Source organism: Cydia pomonella, chromosome 18, assembly GCF_033807575.1.
Source record: "Cydia pomonella isolate Wapato2018A chromosome 18, ilCydPomo1, whole genome shotgun sequence".
NCBI lineage: Eukaryota > Metazoa > Arthropoda > Insecta > Lepidoptera > Tortricidae > Cydia > Cydia pomonella.
In genome coordinates this window covers 2203425-2228186 of record NC_084720.1, presented here as the reverse complement: position 1 = coordinate 2228186, position 24762 = coordinate 2203425, and the positions used below count along the sequence as shown (strand labels likewise).

The 24762-nt window shown below is 42.3% G+C and overlaps 1 protein-coding gene across 1 annotated transcript; it reads left to right on the top strand.

The window, feature by feature from the left end:
* The first annotated feature begins 13228 nt into the window (after positions 1-13228).
* Positions 13229-24584, top strand: LOC133527823 (protein C1orf43 homolog). Its single transcript, XM_061865008.1, has 5 exons — positions 13229-13470; positions 14617-14770; positions 17038-17257; positions 17689-17827; positions 20244-24584. Exons 1-5 carry the CDS (start codon positions 13300-13302, stop codon positions 20340-20342), a joined length of 783 nt encoding a protein of 260 aa, XP_061720992.1. The 5' UTR covers positions 13229-13299; the 3' UTR covers positions 20343-24584.
* Positions 24585-24762: the final 178 nt, after the last annotated feature.

Sequence of the window (24762 nt, the reverse complement as noted above, 5' to 3'; positions counted from 1 at the left end):
CCATCGTAAAGAATGTGTTTAAATAAGCGAGTGTTATGTTATGTTCACTTCTATTCTCCGATCAATATTTACCGAGATATACTGAAGAACCCCAATATCTTATTAAGTATTGATCTGAGAAAAAACTGTATCTAACAAAACATACTTATTAAAACACATTCTTTACGATGGTGAAAAAAAAATGTTATGTTCCAACAACGACCCTCCTACGAGTTAGGCGACTAATGTCGGCATAGAAAAAAAGCGGCCAAATGCGTGTCGGACTCGCCCATGAAGGGTTCCGTACCATTTATGACGTATTAAAAAAACTACTTACTAGATATGGTTCAAACCAATTTTCGGTAGAAGTTTGCATGGTAATGTATATCATATATTTTTTTTAGATTTTTCGTTCTGTTATTTTAGAAGTTACGGGGTGGGCGACACATATTTTTCCACTTTGGAAGTGTCACTCGCGCAAACTATTCAGTTTAGAAAAAAATGATATTAGAAACCTTAATATCATTTTTAAAGACCTATCCATAGATACCCCACACGTATGGGTTTGATGAAAAAAGATTTTTTGAGTTTCAGTTCTAAGTATGGGGAACCCCCAAAATTTATTGTTTTTTTTTCTATTTTTGTGTAAACATCTTAATGCGGTTCATAGAATACATCTACTTACCAAGTTTGAACAGTATAGCTCTTATAGTTTCGGAAAAAAGTGGCTGTGACATAATCGGACAGACAGACGGACATGACGAATCTATAAGGGTTCCGTTTTTTTCCATTTGGCTACGGAACCCTAAAAATGACGGGGTATAAACCCAATAGTTTATTCTGTTTACTCTTATTTACGTAATTTTTACATATAATATTTACTATACATACATGTAATATTTACTTTGACTTTGAAAATATAAAATTTTGTGACTCTATGGATTCTAGAACCACGATATGCCAAATGCCGGCTGCCAAAAGCCTACTAATATCTTCAGGCGGTTATCACATAGATGCGGTTCCCGCACGCCGCTGCGGTGTGTGAGCGAGACTGCGCTATACACACGTATAGCGATGTCCCACTCGCACACCGGAGCGGGTGAACAGATCTCCACACGTGAAGACCACCTATTGTTATCACTATTGTTTATTGTCTAATAGAGACGATTGCACATTGAAATGAAACCCATAAGGGCATAGTCAATCCACTTTTTCTGCGTAGGCGCAGATGAATGGCGGTGATGCAACAATGACTCATCTGCAAGTGTACGTAATACGTAACTAAACGTAGTACGCCCTCTAGCACATTTTACAAAAGATTTGTGACTTTCCGATAGTATAAAGGCTAGTCCGGACGGGAACAAGTTCGCCATTAAAATCACGTGGACGCAAACGCCGATTTTGACGCTGATTATGATATTACTAATAAAATGGAGGTGCGGACGCAAAAATATCAATTTTTGACGCTAGTATTCGCGTTTGGAGGCATTGTTTTATTTTTCAAATATCACCATAAATCTAAAATTGGCTGTATTCGTATCAGTATTGCGATACAACGAGCATCCTTGGTACAATCCCTCAAGGGCCTATACATCCATTATGTATATTGTAGTTGTAAACAAAAATTCTTCCAGAAGTTCAAATTGGTGATTAAATTGGAGATTTCCGTTCTGATCAAATCGGTCTATTTGATCATTTGGATAGGCCTAAAAATTATTTAATAATAAGAGGGCCTAGCCATAGTTGACGCCATAGCGAAAGAAACGGTAATCTCTCTCTATCACTCTTACATAGTGCCACAGAAAGACATTAGCGTTTCGTGCGTTACGGCGCTGAGGATTGGTATCTTGGCATTTTATTATTTATATGTCAAAACCAAGTGTACCTACATGTGGTTCTTACTTTACTAACGAGAGTTCTCATAGCTCTAATAATTCTAATATCTATGATAATTATTTATTTATTTCATCGTATGCCAAACGTATCGTAAAATAATCAACATATCGTATTTGGCTGCTGCACTGCACCACAGACTGCACTACTTATTCGAAACGAGAGCCACGCACCAAGTAAAATAGAAGCGATTAATATATGAGCACAATGATAATTATAAAAAATGCAAATTCTACAGATTTCCAAAAGTATAGTGGAAACAAGAACAACGAAATAACTGGATAATTCTCTTACAAGAAAAAAGTAAGCCACCTAAACTTTTGAAGAACGAACAAGCAAGTTCTATGATATATTATAAGATTTAATTTACATTATTACGTTTTTAGGGTTCCGTAGCCAAATGGCAAAAAACTGAACCCTTATAGATTCGTCATGTCCGTCGGTCTGTCCGATTAGGTAGGTACCATGCAAACTTCCATCGAAAATTGGTTTGAACGAGATCTAGTAAGTAGTTTTTTTTAATACGTCATAAATGGTACGGAACCCTTCATGAGCGAGTCCGACTCGCACTTGGTCGCTTTTTATTTACTTCTCGCTTGACAGTTGTAACAAAAATATGTCTATATTTTGTAACCGCTATATGGCGCTGTCGTCATGCTCGTCTTACACCTTATATACCTACGGTGTAACATGAAACCGAAAGATTTTAACATGTATTCCTGATCACATTTAGAGACTAGAATGTCATATTAACTTTTCTAGATTTCGCCTAGTTTCAGAGTTAATACCAATTTAAAAAAAAACATATTCGTATTTTAACTTAGTTTACGTTTTAAACTAACAAGGAAAGGTACCCAACTGTCCGACTCCGATTTGATTCATATTTATATATGTTATAGAGTAGTCTAAAATAACGGACACGTATTTTTTTTTAGCTGCCCAAACTCAACTTATTGGAAGAAATTGTCCTCCAAAGTACTAAAAAGTTACTAAATCTTCTAACTCCTATAGAAAGTGATGCTCAAGCAACTTGCTAGTTAATGGCTGGTTTGAGTATATGTTTGAAAGCAGCAAAAAATAATGAGCACGTGTTTTGTTATATCTGCTTAAACTCATTTTTTCCTAAAATCATTTTCAGTGCCAGTTTTACCATAACATTAACTTTTCATATACAAGTTCATTATATTTTTTTTTTAATTACTTAAAGTCATATATTTTTTTTGCTTTCTTTTGGCCTCGGAAGTGCGTGGTTATAATCTTTCGGGCTCCTCGTGTTACACCATGTAGACCGCGAGTCAGAAACAGATTTCCATGGTAGAAGCAAAGGCAGGGGCGTAGCTACCGCCGTATCTGCCGTATCAATTATACGGGGCCCCCGGGCCACGGGAAATCTTTACCCTTCCTAAGGGCCCCCAAACAAATTTTTATACGGGGCCCCGCCAAGGCTCGCTACGCCACTGAGCAAAGAGCATATAATCACTACGTGGGTAGAAGAGCCAACTGCAAAATTTCGTACCGACTTGATACCGCGATTATATGCACAATCGTTTCCCATACAAGTGACGCTAAGTCCGAATTTCATAGTCTGCAGAGGAACTTGCAGAAAGTGCAAAAAAGAAGGCCACTTTCGGTGCGAAGAAGGGGGCTGATTTAACCCATCTGAAGCGCCAATTACATCTACACTTCCCGATATCGGGCCCAAAATCAGTTCCGATTTCGGGTCAGGGGGCCTACCGGGAAAATCGAACAATAAGAAATATAGCAACTGAACTTAGGTCTTTCAAATTCAGGATTGATTTCTCTGATTTCATATACCATGTCACGATCCTTCATATAGTTATCGAAGTCTACCCGCCAACATAACACAGGAGCCGCATATTCTCGCGTGCCTGCGCTGCGCGTGAGTTGAATACCTACGTCGCCGCTTCCAATTGTTTCGCAATTGTGAGGAAAAGGTTTCGGCAAAGGCGTGACAGGGAAAACTTACGATCATATTTGACGACCGGTTTGGCCTAGTGGGTAGTGACCCTGCCTACGAAGCTGATGGTCCCGGGTTCAAATCCTGGTAAGGGCATTTATTCGTGTGATGAGCATGGATATTTGTTCCTGAGTCATGGGTGTTTTCTATGTATTTAAGTATTTATAAATATTTATATATTATATATATCGTTGTCTAAGTACCCTCAACACAAGCCTTATTGAGCTTACTGTGGGACTTAGTCAATTTGTGTAATAATGTCCTATAATATTTATTATTTATTTATTTAATTTAATTTAATTAAAAGTGTAGTAGAATCAAAGTGCGATTTAATTGTGCTATCCGTAGTGTAGCATTTTACATAGTGACTTAGCTTCAGACTATTTGACTTCATGTGTTTAGTCTGTGAACTCTGTGGACCTGACACACCCTGTAGCGGGTCCTCACAGATAACGTAATAATAATGATAGCCATCCAGGACCAAATAATAGACACCAGAAATTACAGAAAACATATCATCCGCGATCGCAATCTAACCACAGACCTATGCCGTAGGTGCCATGCTGCCTCGGAAACAATACAGCACATTACAGGAGCATGTCGATCCATAACCCAGACTGACTACAAGCATCGTCACGACCAAGTTGCAGCTATCATACACCAATATCTTGCCTTCAAATACAACCTCATCAACAACAGGACCGCTTACTATAAATACACTCCTCAGATTGTACTAGAATCACCCGATTACAAACTTTACTGGGACAGAACCATAATTACAGACAGAACTATCCACTACAATAGACCTGATATTACACTTCATGACAAAACTGCAAAGACTGTTTATCTGATCGACGTTGCTATTCCAAACACCCACAATCTCACCACTACACACACCGAAAAGATCAGTAAATATACAGATCTATCCATAGAGATTAAAACTCAATGGCGAGTGAATACCGTAAAAACTATTCCGATTATAATTTCATCCACTGGTGTTATCCCTCGTTCTCTGCATACCAGCCTAAAATCTCTCGATGTTCATCCACTCACATATATCCTCCTGCAAAAAGCTGCTGTTATGAACACATGCAGGATAGTTCGTAAGTTCCTAACTCTAGAACAGTAGGATTTTATTTCACACTTTCTGTATTCGTTTGGCCAAAAGCCCGCGAATATGGGAATAAAACTTCCTCCAGTCGGAGAGACAAGTAAATAAATATGATAATAATAATAATAAAGCTTTATTTGTCCATGCAAAAAAAAAATATATCTAATAATGCCTGACAGTAGTATCCCTTTTGCTCGTAGCTTTTTAGCAGTGGGTCCAGAAGCAGGTTCCAAAGGATGGGGCCCGCTATCGACCCCTGTACGCATCCTTTGGTGGTGTCCAGGCTGTACTGCTCCCCCGCATATCTGACAGTCACCCTTCGGTTTGTGAGGTAACTATCAATTACGCGTCTTAGTTCGACTGGACAGTTTTCTTCCGCCAGACGGGTCCTTATGGCCGGCCACCAGGCACCATCGAAGGCTCCCTCTATGTCGAGTGATATTAGTGTAATTATCTTCTTTTGATGTAGTTTGCTTCTTATATATTTCATTAATACATAAAGAGAGTCCTCGGTGCTGCGCTGTGGCATGAACCCGTACTGGTGGTTACTCATTCGAGGTAGTAGGTGGAATTTAAGCCTGGCCACCACCATCTTTTCGAAGACTTTGCCCAGGATCGGCAGCAATCCTATTGGCCTGTATGCTTTAGGCGTCGCGTAATCTCCTTTGCCGGGTTTACGGAGGACGACTACTGTTGCAGTTTTCCAAGCTTCTGGGAAATATCCTTGTTTAAGGCATTTGTTAAGTAGTGCCTTGAAGGCGTGCGGGTCGACTTCTATGGCATGACGGCAAATGTCTGCAGTAAAACCATCCTCCCCAGGGGCTTTCTTTGGGTTGAAAGAGTCACAGGCCCGTTTGAGTTCCGTCACAGTGAAGGACGGTTCGCATGTTGTTTTATTCTGTTCGCCGTTGTTCGCAACGCTGGCTCTCTCCCTCACTATGCGATGGTAGGCATTGTCGCTGTCTGTGCAGTCCTTTGGGTAAAAGGTTTCCGCCAGCAAGCGCACCGAGTTTTTCGCGTCAAGTACCACCCCGTCCCTCTCTAGCGGTGAGTCCTCTTCTCTACGTGCGGTCCTCCCAATTACCCGGTAAATGCCTTCCCAGACCCCTTCCCTGCTTTGTTTGTGACAAAACTCTTTCCAGCTATCTACCTGAGCTTTAGCCGCTGCCTGTTCGTATTCCTCCTTGTATTTTGCATATTCTGCGACCACTTTGGACCTCCGAACGGGGGCGGCGCACCTTATCCTGCGCTTCCTAGTAGCGACCTCTTTCTTCATTTTCGCGAGTGTCTCGGACCACCACGGCAAGGTAAGTCGCTGTACTATTTTCTTTTTGGGCATAGACGATTCACAGGCCTCACTTATTGCAATATTGAGTTCATGTACTGTTTTCTCTATTTGGGTGTTATTGTCTATATTTTCTATTTCAGATTTTCCGATTTTGTATTCTAGCAGCAATTGTTTGAGTTTCGCACGAAACTCAGACCAATTGGCTTTCTTGGTGTTAAATTTTCTTGTCGTCCTGTGTATCGTTATGCCGGCCAGTTTGGTGAGCTTTACTTTGAATAGGATGCCGTTGTGGTCCGAGCTTGTTAGTCCTTGGTCTACTTTCCAATCGTCTACCAGGTCCAATATATCAATGGAGCAGGCCGTCACATCTATGTAACTTGAAAGGTGTTTACCGCCCCTGGTAGTGGCAAATGTTGGAGTATCTCCCCTGTTTAAAATGTGCAAGCCAAGTTCGTCGAGTGTGTTGGACAGCTGTTCGCCCCTGCCATCCACTACAGGGCTACCCCACCAGGTGCTTTTTGCGTTGAAGTCACCGCCTATTATCCATCTGCGCGGTTCTAATTCTTTTGCTATTTTCTCTAGCTGCTCGAGGTGGGGTTCCATGGGTTGGTCAGGCTCGAGGTACAGGGAGACAAGTATAACTTCCCAGGCACTGGTTTGGACGCTCACCACCGCAACATTGTCGGTGGTGAGTTTGGGGTATTGGGTTATCTTAATGTCATCGTCAAAGACGGCGATTACAGCCTTAACTGGTCTCTCCCCCGCGCCAGTGCCCTGGAAGATCCGTACTTTATTGAGCTTACTGTGGGACTTAGTCAATTTGTGTAATAATGTCCTATAATATTTATTTATTTATTTTATATTAATAGATGGCTCAATACAGAGGCAAATCATTCAATATTACGAGCTGGCTGCCTTTAGTTCGTAGTTCCATATACCCAGGCTGACCTATTACATGCTTCATAAATCTTTGTACCCACGGTTGTAATATGACAAAATATCCTGGCATGCATGATTGTAAAATTCTGACATTTCCTGGACGGTAAGGTATTTCTCCAAAAATAAACATAAAGTTTAAAAACACCCATCCATATTCCATAGCCTTTTGTGGGACACAGCCCATTACGTCAATTTTACCTTCCCATACAAACGGAGTTCCGTTCTCATTTTAAAACTACGTGTTATATTGTAATGAAACTTTGCACATACAACAACATGAGGTACATCTATGCCTGTAATTAATTTATATAGGTCCACCTTATAAAATAAACGAAGTAGAGCAAAAACAATTATTTTATGGCGTCGCTTGGTCACTGCGCAGTTGCGCCAACGTTGCATCGAGCAGCAGCCATAGAGTTGACTAGACGCTGACGCTCTCGGGACTCTTGGGAGACGCTAGTGTAGGGTGGCTCGTACCAATTAGAGTTTCAGAACTTATGTACGGTCACGTCTGAAAATATCGATACGAACAAAGCGCCAAAAACATGTATACACTACCCTAATATATCAAGGTCGTGTATACATATTTTTGGCACATTGATCGTCTCGATGTTTTCAGACGTGACTGTACGAAATATCATTTGATATTTACGAGTCGCTTTTCAGTGAAGAAAAACATCGTGAGGAACCTAGTTTACCTAATCTGTACCTTTTCACGCTAAAACCCAAAGAGTAAAGTAAGAATCTAAAACCGCTGAAGCGATTTAAGCATCAATACTCAATAGGGTTGTTTCCAATTTTTTGAAACGCTTATATTACGTTCTATATTAACTAAAAGTTGCCCTAAAATTCAACTTTTATACTAAAAACGGCTTTAAATATGTTAAATTAACAAAATATATTTTGACAGCTGCTTTCGCGCCCAAAACGCTCTTTGAAAATTGTGTGACGTCACAGTTTACGGTTTGACACATAACTTCATACACACGTAGAAGATACGAACTGTCAACTGACATTTGCCATTTGTTGTTTATCGCCTAACTGTCAACAGTGTCAATCCGAGAGTTGTGACGTCATCAGAATCTTCAATGACGTATCGAGTTTGGTCACGTGACGTGTGCCAAAACATATTTTAAATTCAATATTTAAAAAAATATGGTCATTATAGGTCCCCTAAAAGTAGTTTAACATGTTCTTATAATCCAAAAGAATTTATTGGGATACAATTCTGCCTTAAGATTTGTAGATGGAAACAACCCTATTGACGAACTTCGATTTTCGCGGTTATAGCCCTGATAATCGTTTTCCATTTCACGGCATATCAGCACATCGATAACAATATTTGAAATGTAAAAAATACTTTGTCTCTAATTGCCAAAAATGTTCAATGTTTGTTTTATGTTTGTTTATTTTTCATATGAACAATTTTTTACATTTCAAATATTGTAAGCGATGTGCTGATATTTGGTGAAACGGAAAAATATTAGTTCTCGGGACCGAAATCGGGTCTAATATCAGGGGGCCTACCGCGAAAACCGAAATTCGCAAATTGCGGGGATCTTTCTCTTTTACTCTTATTAAGACGTAATTAGAGTGAGAGAGAAAAATGCCAGCAATTGACGAACTTCGATTTTCCCGGTAGGGGCCCAGGGCCGATAGTAAGTTTTCCCTATAACTGCGAAAATCGAAGTTTGTTAATAGCGGGTATTATTCTCTGTCACTCTAATTAGATCTCAGTGATGATACCCGCAATTTGCGAATTTCGGTTTTCGGGGTAGGCCCCCCAGGCCTGATAAAGTGTGGATGTAATTGACACTTTAGATGAAATCAAAGAGCATATAATCTACGGAAGGTGGAGATAAGGAACGATATCTCCATGTACCAAAAAGTGTCATCAAAAAACTTTAAATAGGTGGCGCTACAATACCTAGAGTACTTGAACAAAAAAATTCAAATCATAGACAGCGCAATTCACTCCGTCAATAACGCCTAGGTTCTTAGCTACTCTAGCGCTACTCTGGAGAGATTTGGAACTATTATTTATAGCTGACAGCTGGACACTTTTGCAACAGTTCTACCATGAGAGATGCCACTCCTCTTAATTCCACACTCCATAATATAATCACTACGTTCTATGAAATTTTGTATGGAGATAGTTTCATTCCACGCAGACGAAGTTATGGGCAGAAGCTAGTAATAATAAATATATCCGTTTCGTAACTGCAAGGCCGGTGGTTTTAGCGGAAACATGTCAACTGGCAACGACGTTACTCGCTAAACGGAAGGTCACGAACACATATTTCATACACGGCTTATAACATTGATGTTGATCTGTAACAATCTGAAACCTCCGCTCCGGTGTGCGAGTGAGACAGCGATATGCACGTACATATTGATGTCCCGCTCGCATACCATAGCGGCACATCTATTGTAATGCTTGATTGACAGGTGAAGAGTTTTCAATGTTATTGTGCCTAAAGTCCACCACAGACGGAGCGATATATTAATAATTAAATGTTTTTCGAAATCATTCTTTCGCCATAAGTCGGTACAAAACACATTTTTGACTGCGGTATTGCCACTTTGAAGTCTAGTCTGGACATACCTATTGATTGACATCGAAAAATAAAAAAAATGTATTCGAGAGGCTACCCCCAATTAAAAAAAAACTTTTTAGTTAATTCTAGGTTATGTGTTTAGCAATAAAAATTACGTTTTATGTAAGTACAGGAGTATTAAAAAAGGGGAAAAAAAAACAAAAATTTTTTTTGTCGAATTTCACAAAATGTCATGTAACATTTTTGCTTCTGTTGCAATAAGGAATGCACCATTAAAATCTCTCGCAATGCTCACGGGCACCTTGTATATATAGCGAGGTATCTTAAGATGCCTTTCCTAGCTATAATAATTATATCGTATTATACCAAAATATACACATATATAGTATATTATAGCTTCTTGTGTGGAATCTGTCAAATAATAAATAGTAATATTAAGAGAGGTATGAGCATTGCGAATGTCATCTTGATTTGTGGTAGGGCACAGTACAGCGGATGTCATTCCAGATCTAGAGCAGAGCCCAACTGGGAAAGTACCTCTACCTTACAGAAAACCGCAGCCAAATAACAATAGACCCTACTCATAGTGTTGTGTTCCTGCCGGTGAGTAAGGTTGCCAGAGCTCAACGAGGGGGGGTGTTAGGGTCGGCACGCGCATGTAACTCCTCGGGAGTTGCAGGCGTACATAGGCTACGGAGACTGCTTACCATCAGGCGGGCCGTATGCTTGTTTGCTACCGACGTAGTATAAAAAGTACGTAAAATATATCGTAAGATGCTTTACTATAAGATACCTTTTGGTATATTATCGCTCCGTCTGTGAGGGACTTAAATTGTTTAAATACCCATATATACCTGCACTATATGCATAGCCCACATTGTGGATTTTAGAGGAATAGGAGACTAGAGAAAGTGGCCAAAGAGTAGCCTTTTCAGGCTTAGATGAATTAAAAAGTCGTCGGAACGTTCAATACACTGCTGTGTCTTCCCATAATATACACTTGTTTACAATCATATTATGGTTTCATACGGTACGTCTATTTATTAGTAAAACAGATCCCTATAAGAACAAGAAGCCATTGTCGGGCTGATGATCAATATCAGAGTCCATATTGAAAAACTTCTATGGCCGGTCGCCATATTGAAAAAAAATATTATTATGCCAACCGCGTTTCCCGCCAAAGTACCGCACCCAACAGAATATAAGGAATCATGGCGATGGAATTTTATGTTCAGCCAGTGACAAGTTAAAATGAAAGACTGGCCATCTCCATACAAAAAGTCATCATTTGTTTTGGCAATACCGTAGATCGTTACGAACTCCTACGGACGTCTGAGCGTGGTGAGGGGGAACTAATAAAGATAGATTGACAACGTTTGTCGCGTCGAATATGACTTTTTATGAGCTTTATTTAGACTCTTAAATCTAGAGTGTAAAATTTGATTTCAGTGTCAGAACAAGATAAGTTGGCAGCGATTTTGATAGCACAGACTGTGAAAGTGTTAAGTAAACATCATAATTTCAAAATACAAAATTCAAAATTTTATTCTTCCGTAGGCCGCAAGGGCTTTTTTACAAGTCAATACAACATTTATAGTAACATCATATTATTATAGTGACATGAAAAATACATAAAAATATTGATAAATACAATTGCCAATACCTGGCAATTCATACAAGTTTGATGCTTAAAATAACTCTTGCGCTCTCTGTGCTATCAACACCGGTGCCAACTTAGCTTAATGAGGACTAGATTCTATGCGAGAGGCCTCATTAAGTGTCATAAAAGACACATTGATTGAATAAGATGCGTAAAATCTAAAACAATTTCGTGCTTCGAATTTGACAAGTAAACGAGATGGCGCTGTACAGCTCCATACATTCTGCGAAAACTCTGATTGTCAAAAGTTGACGTTTGACAAATTAGTGACCGCAAAACATGGAGTACAGCGCCATCTGTTTTCCAAAACAAACGGCGGTGTTCCAAGCAGATCCATCTGATCTGGATGTCAAACTAAAAAAAAAAAAATTCGGACGACACAATCCATATGTTATTAATTACAAATATACTTAAATTACTATGTTAGTACCTAAACTAAGATGTTGGGAGGTCCAGTGCCTAATTAATGCACTGTCCCATCTCCCTGCCACGACGGCCAGGAGACTGTGGCGGCTGTCGTGCACCCTTCGGAGCGTCGCGGTGCAGCGCTTGCGCAGCGTCGCGTGGAAACCATCCACATGCGCGTCGGTGAACATGCCCAACGCGCTGCAGTATAGGTGTGTGTAGGGAACACGTTGTTATCTTAGATTTTGCCTCTCCATTACAATCTTAATTCGTTACCTGTCTCTGGTTCAACCAATGTATGATATACGATGAATAAATAATTAGTTACTAGGAAAGGCGGTCTTAAATGCTTACTGCCCATTGTTTTATTTATTACACGGTTACTTATACTAGTTTGGAAAGTTTTCTGTTTAAAGTACCTTTTACAGATTTTTGTACCTAAATTTAATAACAAACTTTATTCGTGCCTCATATACAGGACCGGATATCCGCCTAGGCGGCCTAGGCCAACAAGGACTGGGCCTACTAGGGGCTCAGAGGGCCTACTGCAAAATTCGCAAATTGCGGGGATCTTTCTCTTTTACTCCAATCACCTCCAATGAAGGCCCGCCATTTGCGAATTTCGATTTTCGCGGTTATCCTGGTAACCTAGCAATGGTTTTGAGATGGAACCCCCCCTCCTAAATTCTTAGTTCCATCCCAAGTGCCCAGAGCTCTGACTCTGAGTCTCCCAATTTGGGCCTGCTTAATAAGTATCACTTCCCATTGTTATCATTGAGGTATATCGCTACTAACAAAATATTTCTGCACCTCAATGAAGTGCCGGCACTTCATTGCGTTTAGTAATGGTTAGTAGCCCAGCAAGGCTAAGATGGTCGGCTCTTTATCATTTGTCACCATACCTATCCCGTTCTAACAAGTATGTAAGTGCGAAAGTGACGGGCATAGTGACAAGTGATAAAAATGGAACCATGATGCCGCCGCAGTTATAGAGTTAAGTAAACGTCATAAACAAATTTCATAGAAGTTTGACTTGACGTTTGAATTACCACGTGCACCATCGGGCTATCAAAATCGCTGCCAACCCTGACAACTTATCTTTGTCTGTACTACCATCTATGATGTGCGAGCTAAGTTGTTAGAAAGAGAGGCAAACAGCGTATTCAAGCCTGTTATAAAACACATTCTTGGTAGCTTGCATTAGCTCGAGTGAAATGGAAAAACTCCTTAATAACCTATTGAGCAAGAAGCTAATGTCGTTACTTTTGTATTATATGTAAAAAACTAATATAAACCTTAATATTTAAGAAAAAAGGTAGACTTTTTAATAAAGTTTAATATGAATAACGATTAAATACAATTAGTTCTAGTTTCTGGAATTAAAATGTCAATGTCACTGTCACATTAACTATATATCAATACCTCTTGTCTACATGTTATGATTAGAATTACCAAAATTTAATTGTTTATATTTTCTAAGATACCATTATGACTTCACAAGGAAGAAGTGATTTCACAAGTTTGCATATAATATTTATAATAAGCGGTGGTGTGCTGACAGTTATCATTTTGTTTATTTTCGCAAAACGACAAATCACAAGGTTTGCGCTGAGGTCTCGGAGAGGACCTCACGTCCCTATTGGTACTGATGCTAAGAAGGTAAATAAAATAGCTGTCTTTTAACTACTACATTCTCCTCATTTCTTCCTTCTACGTTATTCTTTAAGTTTTATTACTAATATCAAAATTTCAGTGGTTCTGTTTATCACCCAAGCAGTTAAAAGTCATAAGCAGTAATAGGTGCTCTGTGGGTTTTAGTTTCAATAAAGTAATAATTAAGAACTTAGTCAGTCAAGAATCTGTCACTCAGGTACTGTCAAAAAATTCTATATGTTGACATTGTTGACATGTTACTGTAAGTACTTTGGATTTGCACCTAATAATTTTTGGTTGGTTATTGACCAGAAATTATGACATAATTAAAGTAGCGGGGACCGGGTTCTGATGTCATTTTATATTAGATTTAAATCCTAGATTAAGTTGCAAACATTTTTTTTTGTCCTGCACCCAGAAGGCTTTTTATTTTTATTTATTTGTTTATTGGCCAGAAATTGACAGTACACTGCACTAAAGTAATGAATAAATTGCTATGTTGATTATTTTTATTGGCGACCTTTACAATACAATACAATACTCTTTATTGCACTCCTCAATAAACTAGTAACCAGACTTTGAAATATTGGCCCCGTCTCATATTGAGCATTTTCCATAGTAAATTGAAAATTAATAAAAAAAGAACACTTTCAATGAATTCAGGTTAGCCTTGTTCATAACTATTTCAAAATTCAAATCAATAGTTTAAGTAGTTCTCAAGATAATTGGTGCTGTGACCGAAGGACAGAGTTGCACCATAAGAGTTCTTTTTGTATCTTTTTGGTACGGAACCCTAATAACAATACAGAAAGAAAACAGCAAAAGAAATAGTGGTAAACAACAGGCGGGCCGGTCTAGCGGTCTTATCGTCATTACATCATTTGTTGATGAATATCAGCTGTGTGTGTATCAAAATTTTAAGATTTTGCGCCTATACATATAAAGGTTTACCTTCGCTTACCTGTGCATGACTAACATGGACCATAGCTCCTCCATCCCCTAATAACCCACTACCCAATACCCTAGGACCAAAAGGAGTTTGTTGGTTCTGTACCCTTAAGTCATTGAGCAAAATAGTTTTTAACACTAGTATAAATGAAGATCTTTATATTGTCTCAAAACTTGTTTTCTTACCGTAATATTATATTTCAGTGTTTAAAGAAAGAGATTGAGCGCCGCATAGAAGCAGTCCCGCGCATCATGCACGAGCCCCGGCTGATCAGTTCAGAACCCTCACATTACATACTAGAACCACAACAGCCGTATCACTACCGCTTTAAGGCTGTAGATGATGTCAAGACACTAGGTAAGTCATGCATGATGACACAGGTGATGTACTGATACGTACAAATTGCTGACATTTTGACGACCAGTCTGGCCTAGTGGGTAGTGACCCTGCCTACGAAGCCGATGGTCCCGGGTTCAAATCCTGGTAAGGGCATTTATTCGTGTGATGAGCATGGATATTTGTTCCTGAGTCATGGGTGTTTTCTATGTATTTAAGTATTTATAAATATTTATATATTATATATATCGTTGTCTAAGTACCCTCAACACAAGCCTTATTGAGCTTACTGTGGGACTTAGTCAATTTGTGTAAAAATGTCGTATAATATTTATTTATTTATTATTTTGCGCCTTTTCACTTTCACACAGCTCCCAGTAATTTATAAGCATCGGATGACAGGACTGTTGAAAGGGACAAACATATTATAGACACAAGCCTATTTGCAATTAACTTTGGTCGTACTACATATGCAAGAAATAAGTTCTTAGCTAGAGCGTGTAGAACTTATAATGAAAAATTTTCTGATATTGATATATTCCATTTATCATTACAGCAGTTTGTTTCTGCAATAAAATGTACAGCTAATAATAATATTGATTAGTTAGTATATTTCAGCATACTTGCCAATTTGTTAATATTGTTTTCAACAGTTAGTGTTATTTGAGTTTTGCATGTTTTAATTTCTGAGCAACATAATTGTTATTATTCATTAGTGGAAACTGTTTGGCTTATGAATGTGTAATCTGATTAACTATATGTGTTGTTTTTGCCTGTTTGTTTCCCAAAGGTTTAAATAAATAAATATTGTTTGACGTTAGGTTACTCTTTTCGTGAATTGTCAAAATTCAAAATACTATCAGATACATATAATTTTGGCACTCGTCTTGTTCTCATATATGTGATAATTGTGTGTATAGAAATTTTTGACACTCTTTGTTCTCATGTATATGATAGTTGCGAGTATAGATATTTTTGGCACGCGTTTTGCTCTCATGTATATTATGGTTGCGTGTTTAGATATTTATGCCATCCTATTTGCCTACATATATTTGACTGACATTGTTCATTTATTTATGGCCATGTGAAAGTCTAGATCTTCTTAACCTTTAAATGCTCACATATTTCTGACCGAATTATCGAACAGATTTTTCTGGCCTCTCAACTGTGCAGATATTTTTGCCGCTTTGGAAACGTAAAGATATTTTTGCCCTTGACTGTACTAATAATGATTTTCTCTCACTTCCCCATTTAGATGAAACAGCTTGTATTGTTATATGGGCAAGTCTCCGTAAATTTTTATACAATTTTGGTGTTTGACGATCCTTTTGTGAAATTCTTATTATTAAGTTTACCATATCTATAATAATTCAATGTTTTTTTTAGAAGAATAATAACTGCATCAATAAATTGCTCTGATATTTAGATTAAGATGATATTTGTAAAATTTGACGATTTTAAAGTGCTTGTTGCTAGGCCTATTTGAATAAAGAATAAAAAAAAGAACGTAGTTGTCGCAGTAAGGCATTATTTAGCATTTTTAACAGCAGAACGAAATACGCACAGCATTCATATATTGGGCGCGCATGTAGGCAGTACAATGAAAAATGTATGGACGCAGATTTGTTTTGCAATTCATTAGGCCTCTTTAAAAGAGCAGTATATTCTTTTCTAAAATAACGGTGAAAAGTTGCAGCAACCTGATAATAGGTACCTGTGATTTAAGTATTTTCTCAGTTCTCTACATATATATATATATATTTTTTTTTTTATATATAAATTTACGCTTTTGTTATGTACGCTATAAGTTTACACTATTATTATTTTTTCAATTGTACATCGAATAATTTAAAATTAGGAAACTATAGGTCTATAACGAAATCAATCCATAGCTATTAGCTAAGTTGCTCATATGTTTATTTTAAGACTGTTTGTTTCTCAATAAAAAAAAAAAAAATGCCTAGAATGCTATAGTTGCTGAAAAACTAACTGGCTACCAGTGGCAGATCGTTCAAAGAACTCTATTCCCACCGGCTTGTCTAATTTCAGCCCGTTGAGTACTTTCACGATCGGTTCATGGAGAAAAGGAAAGCAAAATTAGCTCCGGGTTCCCCACGAATATTTGTGACGCGCCGCCGCTGCTGGCTACTGAGATCATAATGCTATCCTTGTTAAGACCAACCAAGAGTGAAAGAGATGGTATCCCGACCTGACTCGCCACTTGTTTAGCGACAAGTATGTTGGCATGAAGACGAGGATGAAACAGCTTGTCTATTGATTATTTTCAGAGGAGGAGATAGCCCGCCAAGACCCATGCCTCCGTCGGCACCCCCGCGAATCCCTCCGCGGCTTCCTTCTCTCCTCCCTAGCGGCCCCGCTGGACGGCCGCGGCCAGAAGTTGGTACACCAGTTCTGCGACACGTACGAATTCGCCCGTCATCACCCTGGGGAGTTTGGGGACGATGAGTACAGGGCGTATTCGAGATTGTTACTCAAGTTACTTGATGCGTAAGTGTCACTGTTAAAGTTCATTTATCAATATTTTAAATTACGTAAAGAAAAAAACTTTGAAAGTACGTAACTCAGTTTTGCGACACGTAAGAATTTACCTGGAAAGTTTAGGGACGGTGAGGAAAGCCTGCAAAGCCAGGACTCGATGAACAGGGTCAGACCAGGGGTATTTCACTAATTACACGCGAGTTGCAGGTTCTTTAACCCATTAACGGTCAAGATTAAAACAAAATATAAGATTCCAGCCTCAACGCCTCTTTAAAATTCTAAAAATGCTTGATGAAAAAAACTAAAACGTGATATTGTAGGGTGGTAATTTTCGTCACATACCTACTCGTATATGTTGTTTTGGCCAGTGGATTATTATTATGGCGCCGTAACCTAAGGTCGTTGTGAACCATACACAAATGGTTTTATTTACATTTCAGTGCCCGCCTCCTAAAAAGTGTAGGCACCGGCGCGTGCCGCTCGTCCCCGCGCTGCAGCCCGGTGCGGCGCGCGCGCCTGCTCGAGCCGCGCCGCGGCGGCGCGCCCAGGCAGCTCAACAACCAGTACACTGCCTTAGAGGTATGATACATCTCCAAGCTCCCAGACTGACACTTGCGGCCCCGCGCTGCAGCCCGGTGCGGCGCGCGCGCCTGCTCGAGCCGCGCCGCGGCGGCGCGCCCAGGCAGCTCAACAACCAGTACACTGCCTTAGAGGTATGATACATCTCCAAGCTCCCAGACTGACACTTGCGGCCCCGCGCTGCAGCCCGGTGCGGCGCGCGCGCCTGCTCGAGCCGCGCCGCGGCGGCGCGCCCAGGCAGCTCAACAACCAGTACACTGCCTTAGAGGTATGATACATCTCCAAGCTCCCAGACTGACACTTGCGGCCCCGCGCTGCAGCCCGGTGCGGCGCGCGCGCCTGCTCGAGCCGCGCCGCGGCGGCGCGCCCAGGCAGCTCAACAACCAGTACACTGCCTTAGAGGTATGATACATCTCCAAGCTCCCAGACTGACACATGCGGCCCCGCGCTGCAGCCCGGTGCGGCGCGCGCGCCTGCTCGAGCCGCGCCGCGGCGGCGCGCCCAGGCAGCTCAACAACCAGTACACTGCCTTAGAGGTATGATACATCTCCAAGCTCCCAGACTGACACATGCGGCCCCGCGCTGCAGCCCGGTGCGGCGCGCGCGCCTGCTCGAGCCGCGCCGCGGCGGCGCGCCCAGGCAGCTCAACAACCAGTACACTGCCTTAGAGGTATGATACATCTCCAAGCTCCCAGACTGACACATGCGGCCCCGCGCTGCAGCCCGGTGCGGCGCGCGCGCCTGCTCGAGCCGCGCCGCGGCGGCGCGCCCAGGCAGCTCAACAACCAGTACACTGCCTTAGAGGTATGATACATCTCCAAGCTCCCAGACTGACACATGCGGCCCCGCGCTGCAGCCCGGTGCGGCGCGCGCGCCTGCTCGAGCCGCGCCGCGGCGGCGCGCCCAGGCAGCTCAACAACCAGTACACTGCCTTAGAGGTATGATACATCTCCAAGCTCCCAGACTGACACATGCGGCCCCGCGCTGCAGCCCGGTGCGGCGCGCGCGCCTGCTCGAGCCGCGCCGCGGCGGCGCGCCCAGGCAGCTCAACAACCAGTACACTGCCTTAGAGGTATGATACATCTCCAAGCTCCCAGACTGACACATGCGGCCCCGCGCTGCAGCCCGGTGCGGCGCGCGCGCCTGCTCGAGCCGCGCCGCGGCGGCGCGCCCAGGCAGCTCAACAACCAGTACACTGCCTTAGAGGTATGATACATCTCCAAGCTCCCAGACTGACACATGCGGCCCCGCGCTGCAGCCCGGTGCGGCGCGCGCGCCTGCTCGAGCCGCGCCGCGGCGGCGCGCCCAGGCAGCTCAACAACCAGTACACTGCCTTAGAGGTATGATACATCTCCAAGCTCCCAGACTGACACATGCGGCCCCGCGCTGCAGCCCGGTGCGGCGCGCGCGCCTGCTCGAGCCGCGCCGCGGCGGCGCGCCCAGGCAGCTCAACAACCAGTACACTGCCTTAGAGGTATGATACATCTCCAAGCTCCCAGACTGACACATGCGGCCCCGCGCTGCAGCCCGGTGCGGCGCGCGCGCCTGCTCGAGCCGCGCCGCGGCGGCGCGCCCAGGCAGCTCAACAACCAGTACACTGCCTTAGAGGTATGATACATCTCCAAGCTCCCAGACTGACACATGCGGCCCCGCGCTGCAGCCCGGTGCGGCGCGCGCGCCTGCTCGAGCCGCGCCGCGGCGGCGCGCCCAGGCAGCTCAACAACCAGTACACTGCCTTAGAGGTATGATACATCTCCAAGCTCCCAGACTGACACATGCGGCCCCGCGCTGCAGCCCGGTGCGGCGCGCGCGCCTGCTCGAGCCGCGCCGCGGCGGCGCGCCCAGGCAGCTCAACAACCAGTACACTGCCTTAGAGGTATGATACATCTCCAAGCTCCCAGACTGACACATGCGGCCCCGCGCTGCAGCCCGGTGCGGCGCGCGCGCCTGCTCGAGCCGCGCCGCGGCGGCGCGCCCAGGCAGCTCAACAACCAGTACACTGCCTTAGAGGTATGATACATCTCCAAGCTCCCAGACTGACACATGCGGCCCCGCGCTGCAGCCCGGTGCGGCGCGCGCGCCTGCTCGAGCCGCGCCGCGGCGGCGCGCCCAGGCAGCTCAACAACCAGTACACTGCCTTAGAGGTATGATACATCTCCAAGCTCCCAGACTGATACATGCGGCCCTCGCTGAAACCTGGTGCGGCGCATGTTTGTGCTCGAGATAACTCAACAACCCCTATTCATTTTTAGACTTATCCGACACCCCACACTACGGTTGAAGCGAAAACAATTTTTACTAAACATTTTTTCACATACATACAAATTACTAATTAGGCGTCTCAGGGTACGAATCCGCTGTTTCAATACAAAATAAACACCGAGGCAGGTAAGCTTAAAAATGTAATTATTTTCAGAACCTGCCCGCCGATACGAAGATAGAGGAGGACCTGATCCGCGTCCCGGTGCGGAGCGCGGCGCCCGCGCCCGCGCCCGCCGACGAGACCGCCGTGTGAGCCCGGCCGCCCGCGCCCGCGCCCGCCTCCGCCACGAGGTGGACCATATAACACTACTCGCGGTCGCTACACATGTGTCGTTCACGAGTGACTGATAAGTGAACTATATCTTTTGATTGAACTCACTCACTTGAGATTTAACTCACTCAGTAACTCATCTATCTCAGTGTTATTTCCTCCCTCTTTCCCATAATGATTCGTATTAGCCGGCCGAGCCAAACGAGACGATGTGAATATGCGAAACGACCGTTTCGGAGCGGTTCGGAGAGTATCGGGAAAAAATGGCGGGATCGTATCGCGTCATTCGCCATCTTGGTCGCACTTATGGATATGTGTATTATAAATATGATAAACATCTCTTTCACGCACTCTACAGTTTCACTTGAGCGAAATAAGTGATATATATCTCCGCGAGCGAAATATATGAATATTTTTTTTCAACTCAGTGAAGCATTTTGCGCATCTATAGTTTCCACATATAGGCGTTAGTACAGTCACCATCATATACATGAGATGCCCTAAAATATCTGAACACATCTAACGCCCTGACAATAGAGGCGTGTTCAGATATTTATGAGCAGCTTGGCCGCTCCGATATATCTGATGGCGACGGTACTATACCGATCGAGGAACTAAGGCGAAGAACAAAAGTAAAAGACATACTCGAGCGTATCGACCGACAAAAGTGGAGGTGGACAGGTCACAGGTCACGCAGACAACATGGAGCAAGTGACCCATTGGTACCCACTCGGCTGCAAGCGCAAAAAGGTCAACAAATAACCAGATGGGAAGATGACATCCAGTTTAGGACCTCACTGGACCAGAGTTGCTTTGGACAGACTGCGCTGGAAACAGTTGGAAGAGGCCATGCCGACAGGCTCACCACACTAAGAGACATTTTATAATATAGACAACTTAATATTGTATTTATAAGTGTTTCATATCTGGAATAAAGGCTTATTTGACGACCGGTTTGGCTTAGTGGGTAGTGAAGGGTCACTACCAGGCGTAGGCAGGGGCCTACGAAGCTGATGGTCCCGGGTTCAAATCCTGGTAAGGGCATTTATTCGTGTGATGAGCATGGATATTTGTTCCTGAGTCATGGGTGTTTTCTATGTATTTAAGTATTTATAAATATTTTTATATTATATATATCGTTGTCTAAGTACCCTCAACACAAGCCTTATTGAGCTTACTGTGGGACTTAGTCAATTTGTGTAATAATGTCCTATAATATTTATTATTTATTTATTTAATTTAATTTAATTAAAAGTGTAGTAGAATCAAAGTGCGATTTAATTGTGCTATCCGTAGTGTAGCATTTTACATAGTGACTTAGCTTCAGACTATTTGACTTCATGTGTTTAGTCTGTGAACTCTGTGGACCTGACACACCCTGTAGCGGGTCCTCACAGATAACGTATCTACCCCTAAATGGGTATTTTTTATCCAGGATGGTCACCCTGTAGCGAGAATACAGATCAGAGATCATTTATCTTATATACAGTGTAACCCCACGAACCCGAAAGATTTTAACCACGCAATTCTCGAGGCCAAAAGAGGGCAAAAATGGTATATGAGTTTAAGTAAATAAATTTTTTTTTCTTATTTTTGCACGTATTTTACATAAAAATTTTATGTTATGTAAAACTGGCACTGAAAACGATTTTTTACGTTTTTTTTGTTGTAAAAACTGGTTTTTGCAAATGTTACTTGTCACTTTTTGACATCTATCAACAAGGATATTTAGACTACGCCCCATAATGGCTTCACCGCCATCAAAAAGATGTTTTTTTTATTGGTCTTCTTCTCTTCTTAGCCCTTTTCAATCTTTGAGATGTAGGCCTCCTTCAATTTTTGCCATTCTGGTCTGTTTTGCGCTCTATGTACCCATTTCGATCCAGCTGTTCTCTTCGTCATACCAACGCATTTTTGGCTTTCCTGCTGGGAACGACTCTCCTCAAGGTCTCCATCAGCCTCTTGCACCACGAGCCGTCTTTTCGGGCCACATGCCCAGCCCACTCCCACTTCAGGTTTGGCCATTCGCCTGGTTACATCAGTGACTTTACTGTGTTCTCGAAGCCACTTGTTTGGTTTCCTGCTCCTAAGTGAGATTCCTACCATTCTTCCTTCCATCGCCCTTTGGGTTACTTGTAATCTGTGCAAGATTTCTTTTGTAAAGACCCAGGTTTCCGCTCCGCAAGTACACGTGGGTAGGTGGAGCACGTACGACTGAGTTTTTAGGGGGTTTGCTTCTTGGCAGTTCATTTCATAGTACCTCGTTAGACCCTTTAAGGCCGCAGAGAGTGATTTTTCTGTTCCCTCAAAGCTATCACTTTGGGTCGCTAGCGCTAGATCATCTGCGTATGCGAACCGCTGGTTTTGGGCAGGACTGGCTGATCATTGGTGTATATGTTAAACAGTATCGGGGCAAGCACGCTACCCTGCGGGAGACCGTTTTTTTTGCGAGCGCCAGCGGCTTTTTCAGACTGCAGGTGGACTTCAAATCGGTTGTTGTGGAGCAGTTCGCGAAGAACGTTCGTAAATTCAGCATCTCCCGTCATACCATTAACCTTCAGGAGCAGCCGTTGTATGTTTACAGTGTCGTATGCGGCTGTTAGATCCACGAAGACCACTCCCGTAACCAAGCCATGCTCGAACCCATCCTCTATGTGTTGTGCTAGCTTTAATATTTGACTCGTGCTTGGCTTTCCAGGGCGAAATCCCGCCTGTTCTGGGATTAGTTGCGGTTCGATAATCGGGACGAGGCGGTTTAGAAGTAATCGCTCTAGCAGCTTATAGGTGTGGCACAACAAAGATATGGGACGGTAACTTTTCGCATCCCAGGGGCCCTTTCCTGGCTTGAGAAGTGCGATCACTTTCGACTTACGCCATGCTTTTGGTATTTTGAGTGACGAAAGACAGCTGTTATACAATTCCAGGAGCCAGTTCCTGGCTTTCGCCCCAAGATGTTTGATCTGATGTTTGCAGCTTTACCATTTTTAAGTGATTTTATGGCAGTCTCAAGTTCGTGGTGGGAAAAGGGCTTGATGAGATTAGTGCAGGTCTGTTGGTTAACAGGTACTGGTGTCGGTTTGGGCAGGCGGTCAGTGGGTTTACCATTAAGCAGAAGTTGTGTAGCTACCTGGTTAGCCGAAACTTGGCCTGGATTTGTTGTGGGTTTCCTGTATGCATAGAATGTCGCATTGCGTCTCGCGGCACATTTCGGAGAGAAGTTGTGCTTTGTCTTCCGAGAAGCCCTCTATGTTTATAGAGATGACAGTCAGGGCTGGCGCTGAAAAGTGCCTTTTTTGATCACATGTATTTGTATTCGCATTGGAACTTAGTGAAACCATCGTGGTGAAAGGATTCGCCGGTCAGCACAAGTGTAGACCGTTGCCCGAGGTGCGCCAGACGCTGGGATATCTCTTAGAAAATATCAGTTGCTCGTAGTGCGTCGTGCGGGGAGGCTCCTTCCATGCACCCCCTTTATGCACTGCCTTTTGCCCTTTGTCTCGTCTTGGCGGGGCACGGCCGTGCCCCCAGATATAATATTGGAATATATAGTAAACGCCCCGATAATGGAACAGGCACCAGTAATGGGATCGTATAGACAAATCCTGTAAAACGAGTATTTACCATCAGTTTTTAATCGCTGAGCCAAAAGAGCCAAAGAGCTGCTTAACTTTAATTTTTCATTGATATTTGTTGCTTTGAAAATTAATGGCGCCATACATCCCATGACTGGAGCAAAAAACCATAGGAAATTTTAATTGGTTAATAATATTGAAACCAATTGCAGTAGCTTTCATTAAACACATAGAAAACATAAAGGACGAATTGGACATTCAACTTTTAATGCATAAATATGTAAAAAAGTTACAGGTGTCGGTGAAATATCAAGAATACATCAAATTTTCCCATGATTGGTGCCGTTACATATTAGATAATTACTCAAAAGGGCGTAAAATACGACCAAGTATTTAATCGTATTTATTTTTTTATTTATGTAATACCCTACAACAAATTACAACATTTTAAGAGGAAACATTAGTGATCATATTTCCATAGAAACGTTCTCGACATTTCCCTCTCTGGATTTTCGGTCTAGATGAATATTATTACCATTACCTGTGTCTGTATGTACGTTTTGCTTTTTTGATATACTGGTTTTTATAAGAACTAGGTTACTTCAAACAGCGCGTAAAATGGCAAATAAAATGCGCCGTAAACAGACGCCTTCCATACAAAATCGGCAACAATAAACGCAAAAATTAAAACGGCCATACACTGATAATTTATTTCTCATTCCGTTCCAAAAATTTCGTTACTATTGGTAAAGTTTTGTAGAAGAAAATGTCGGGAACGAAACCTCTATTTCTGAGATTTTTACGCAGGGTATTCTACTAAGCTGCAGTTG

Coding starts and splice junctions, on each gene's coding strand:
- LOC133527823 (XM_061865008.1), top strand. CDS start 13,300: ATGACTTCACAAGGAAGAAGTGATTTCACAAGTTTGCATATAATATTT. Junction 17,258..17,688: donor TTACTCAAGTTACTTGATGC/GTAAGTGTCACT, acceptor TTTACATTTCAG/TGCCCGCCTCCTAAAAAGTG. Junction 17,828..20,243: donor ACCAGTACACTGCCTTAGAG/GTATGATACATC, acceptor AATTATTTTCAG/AACCTGCCCGCCGATACGAA.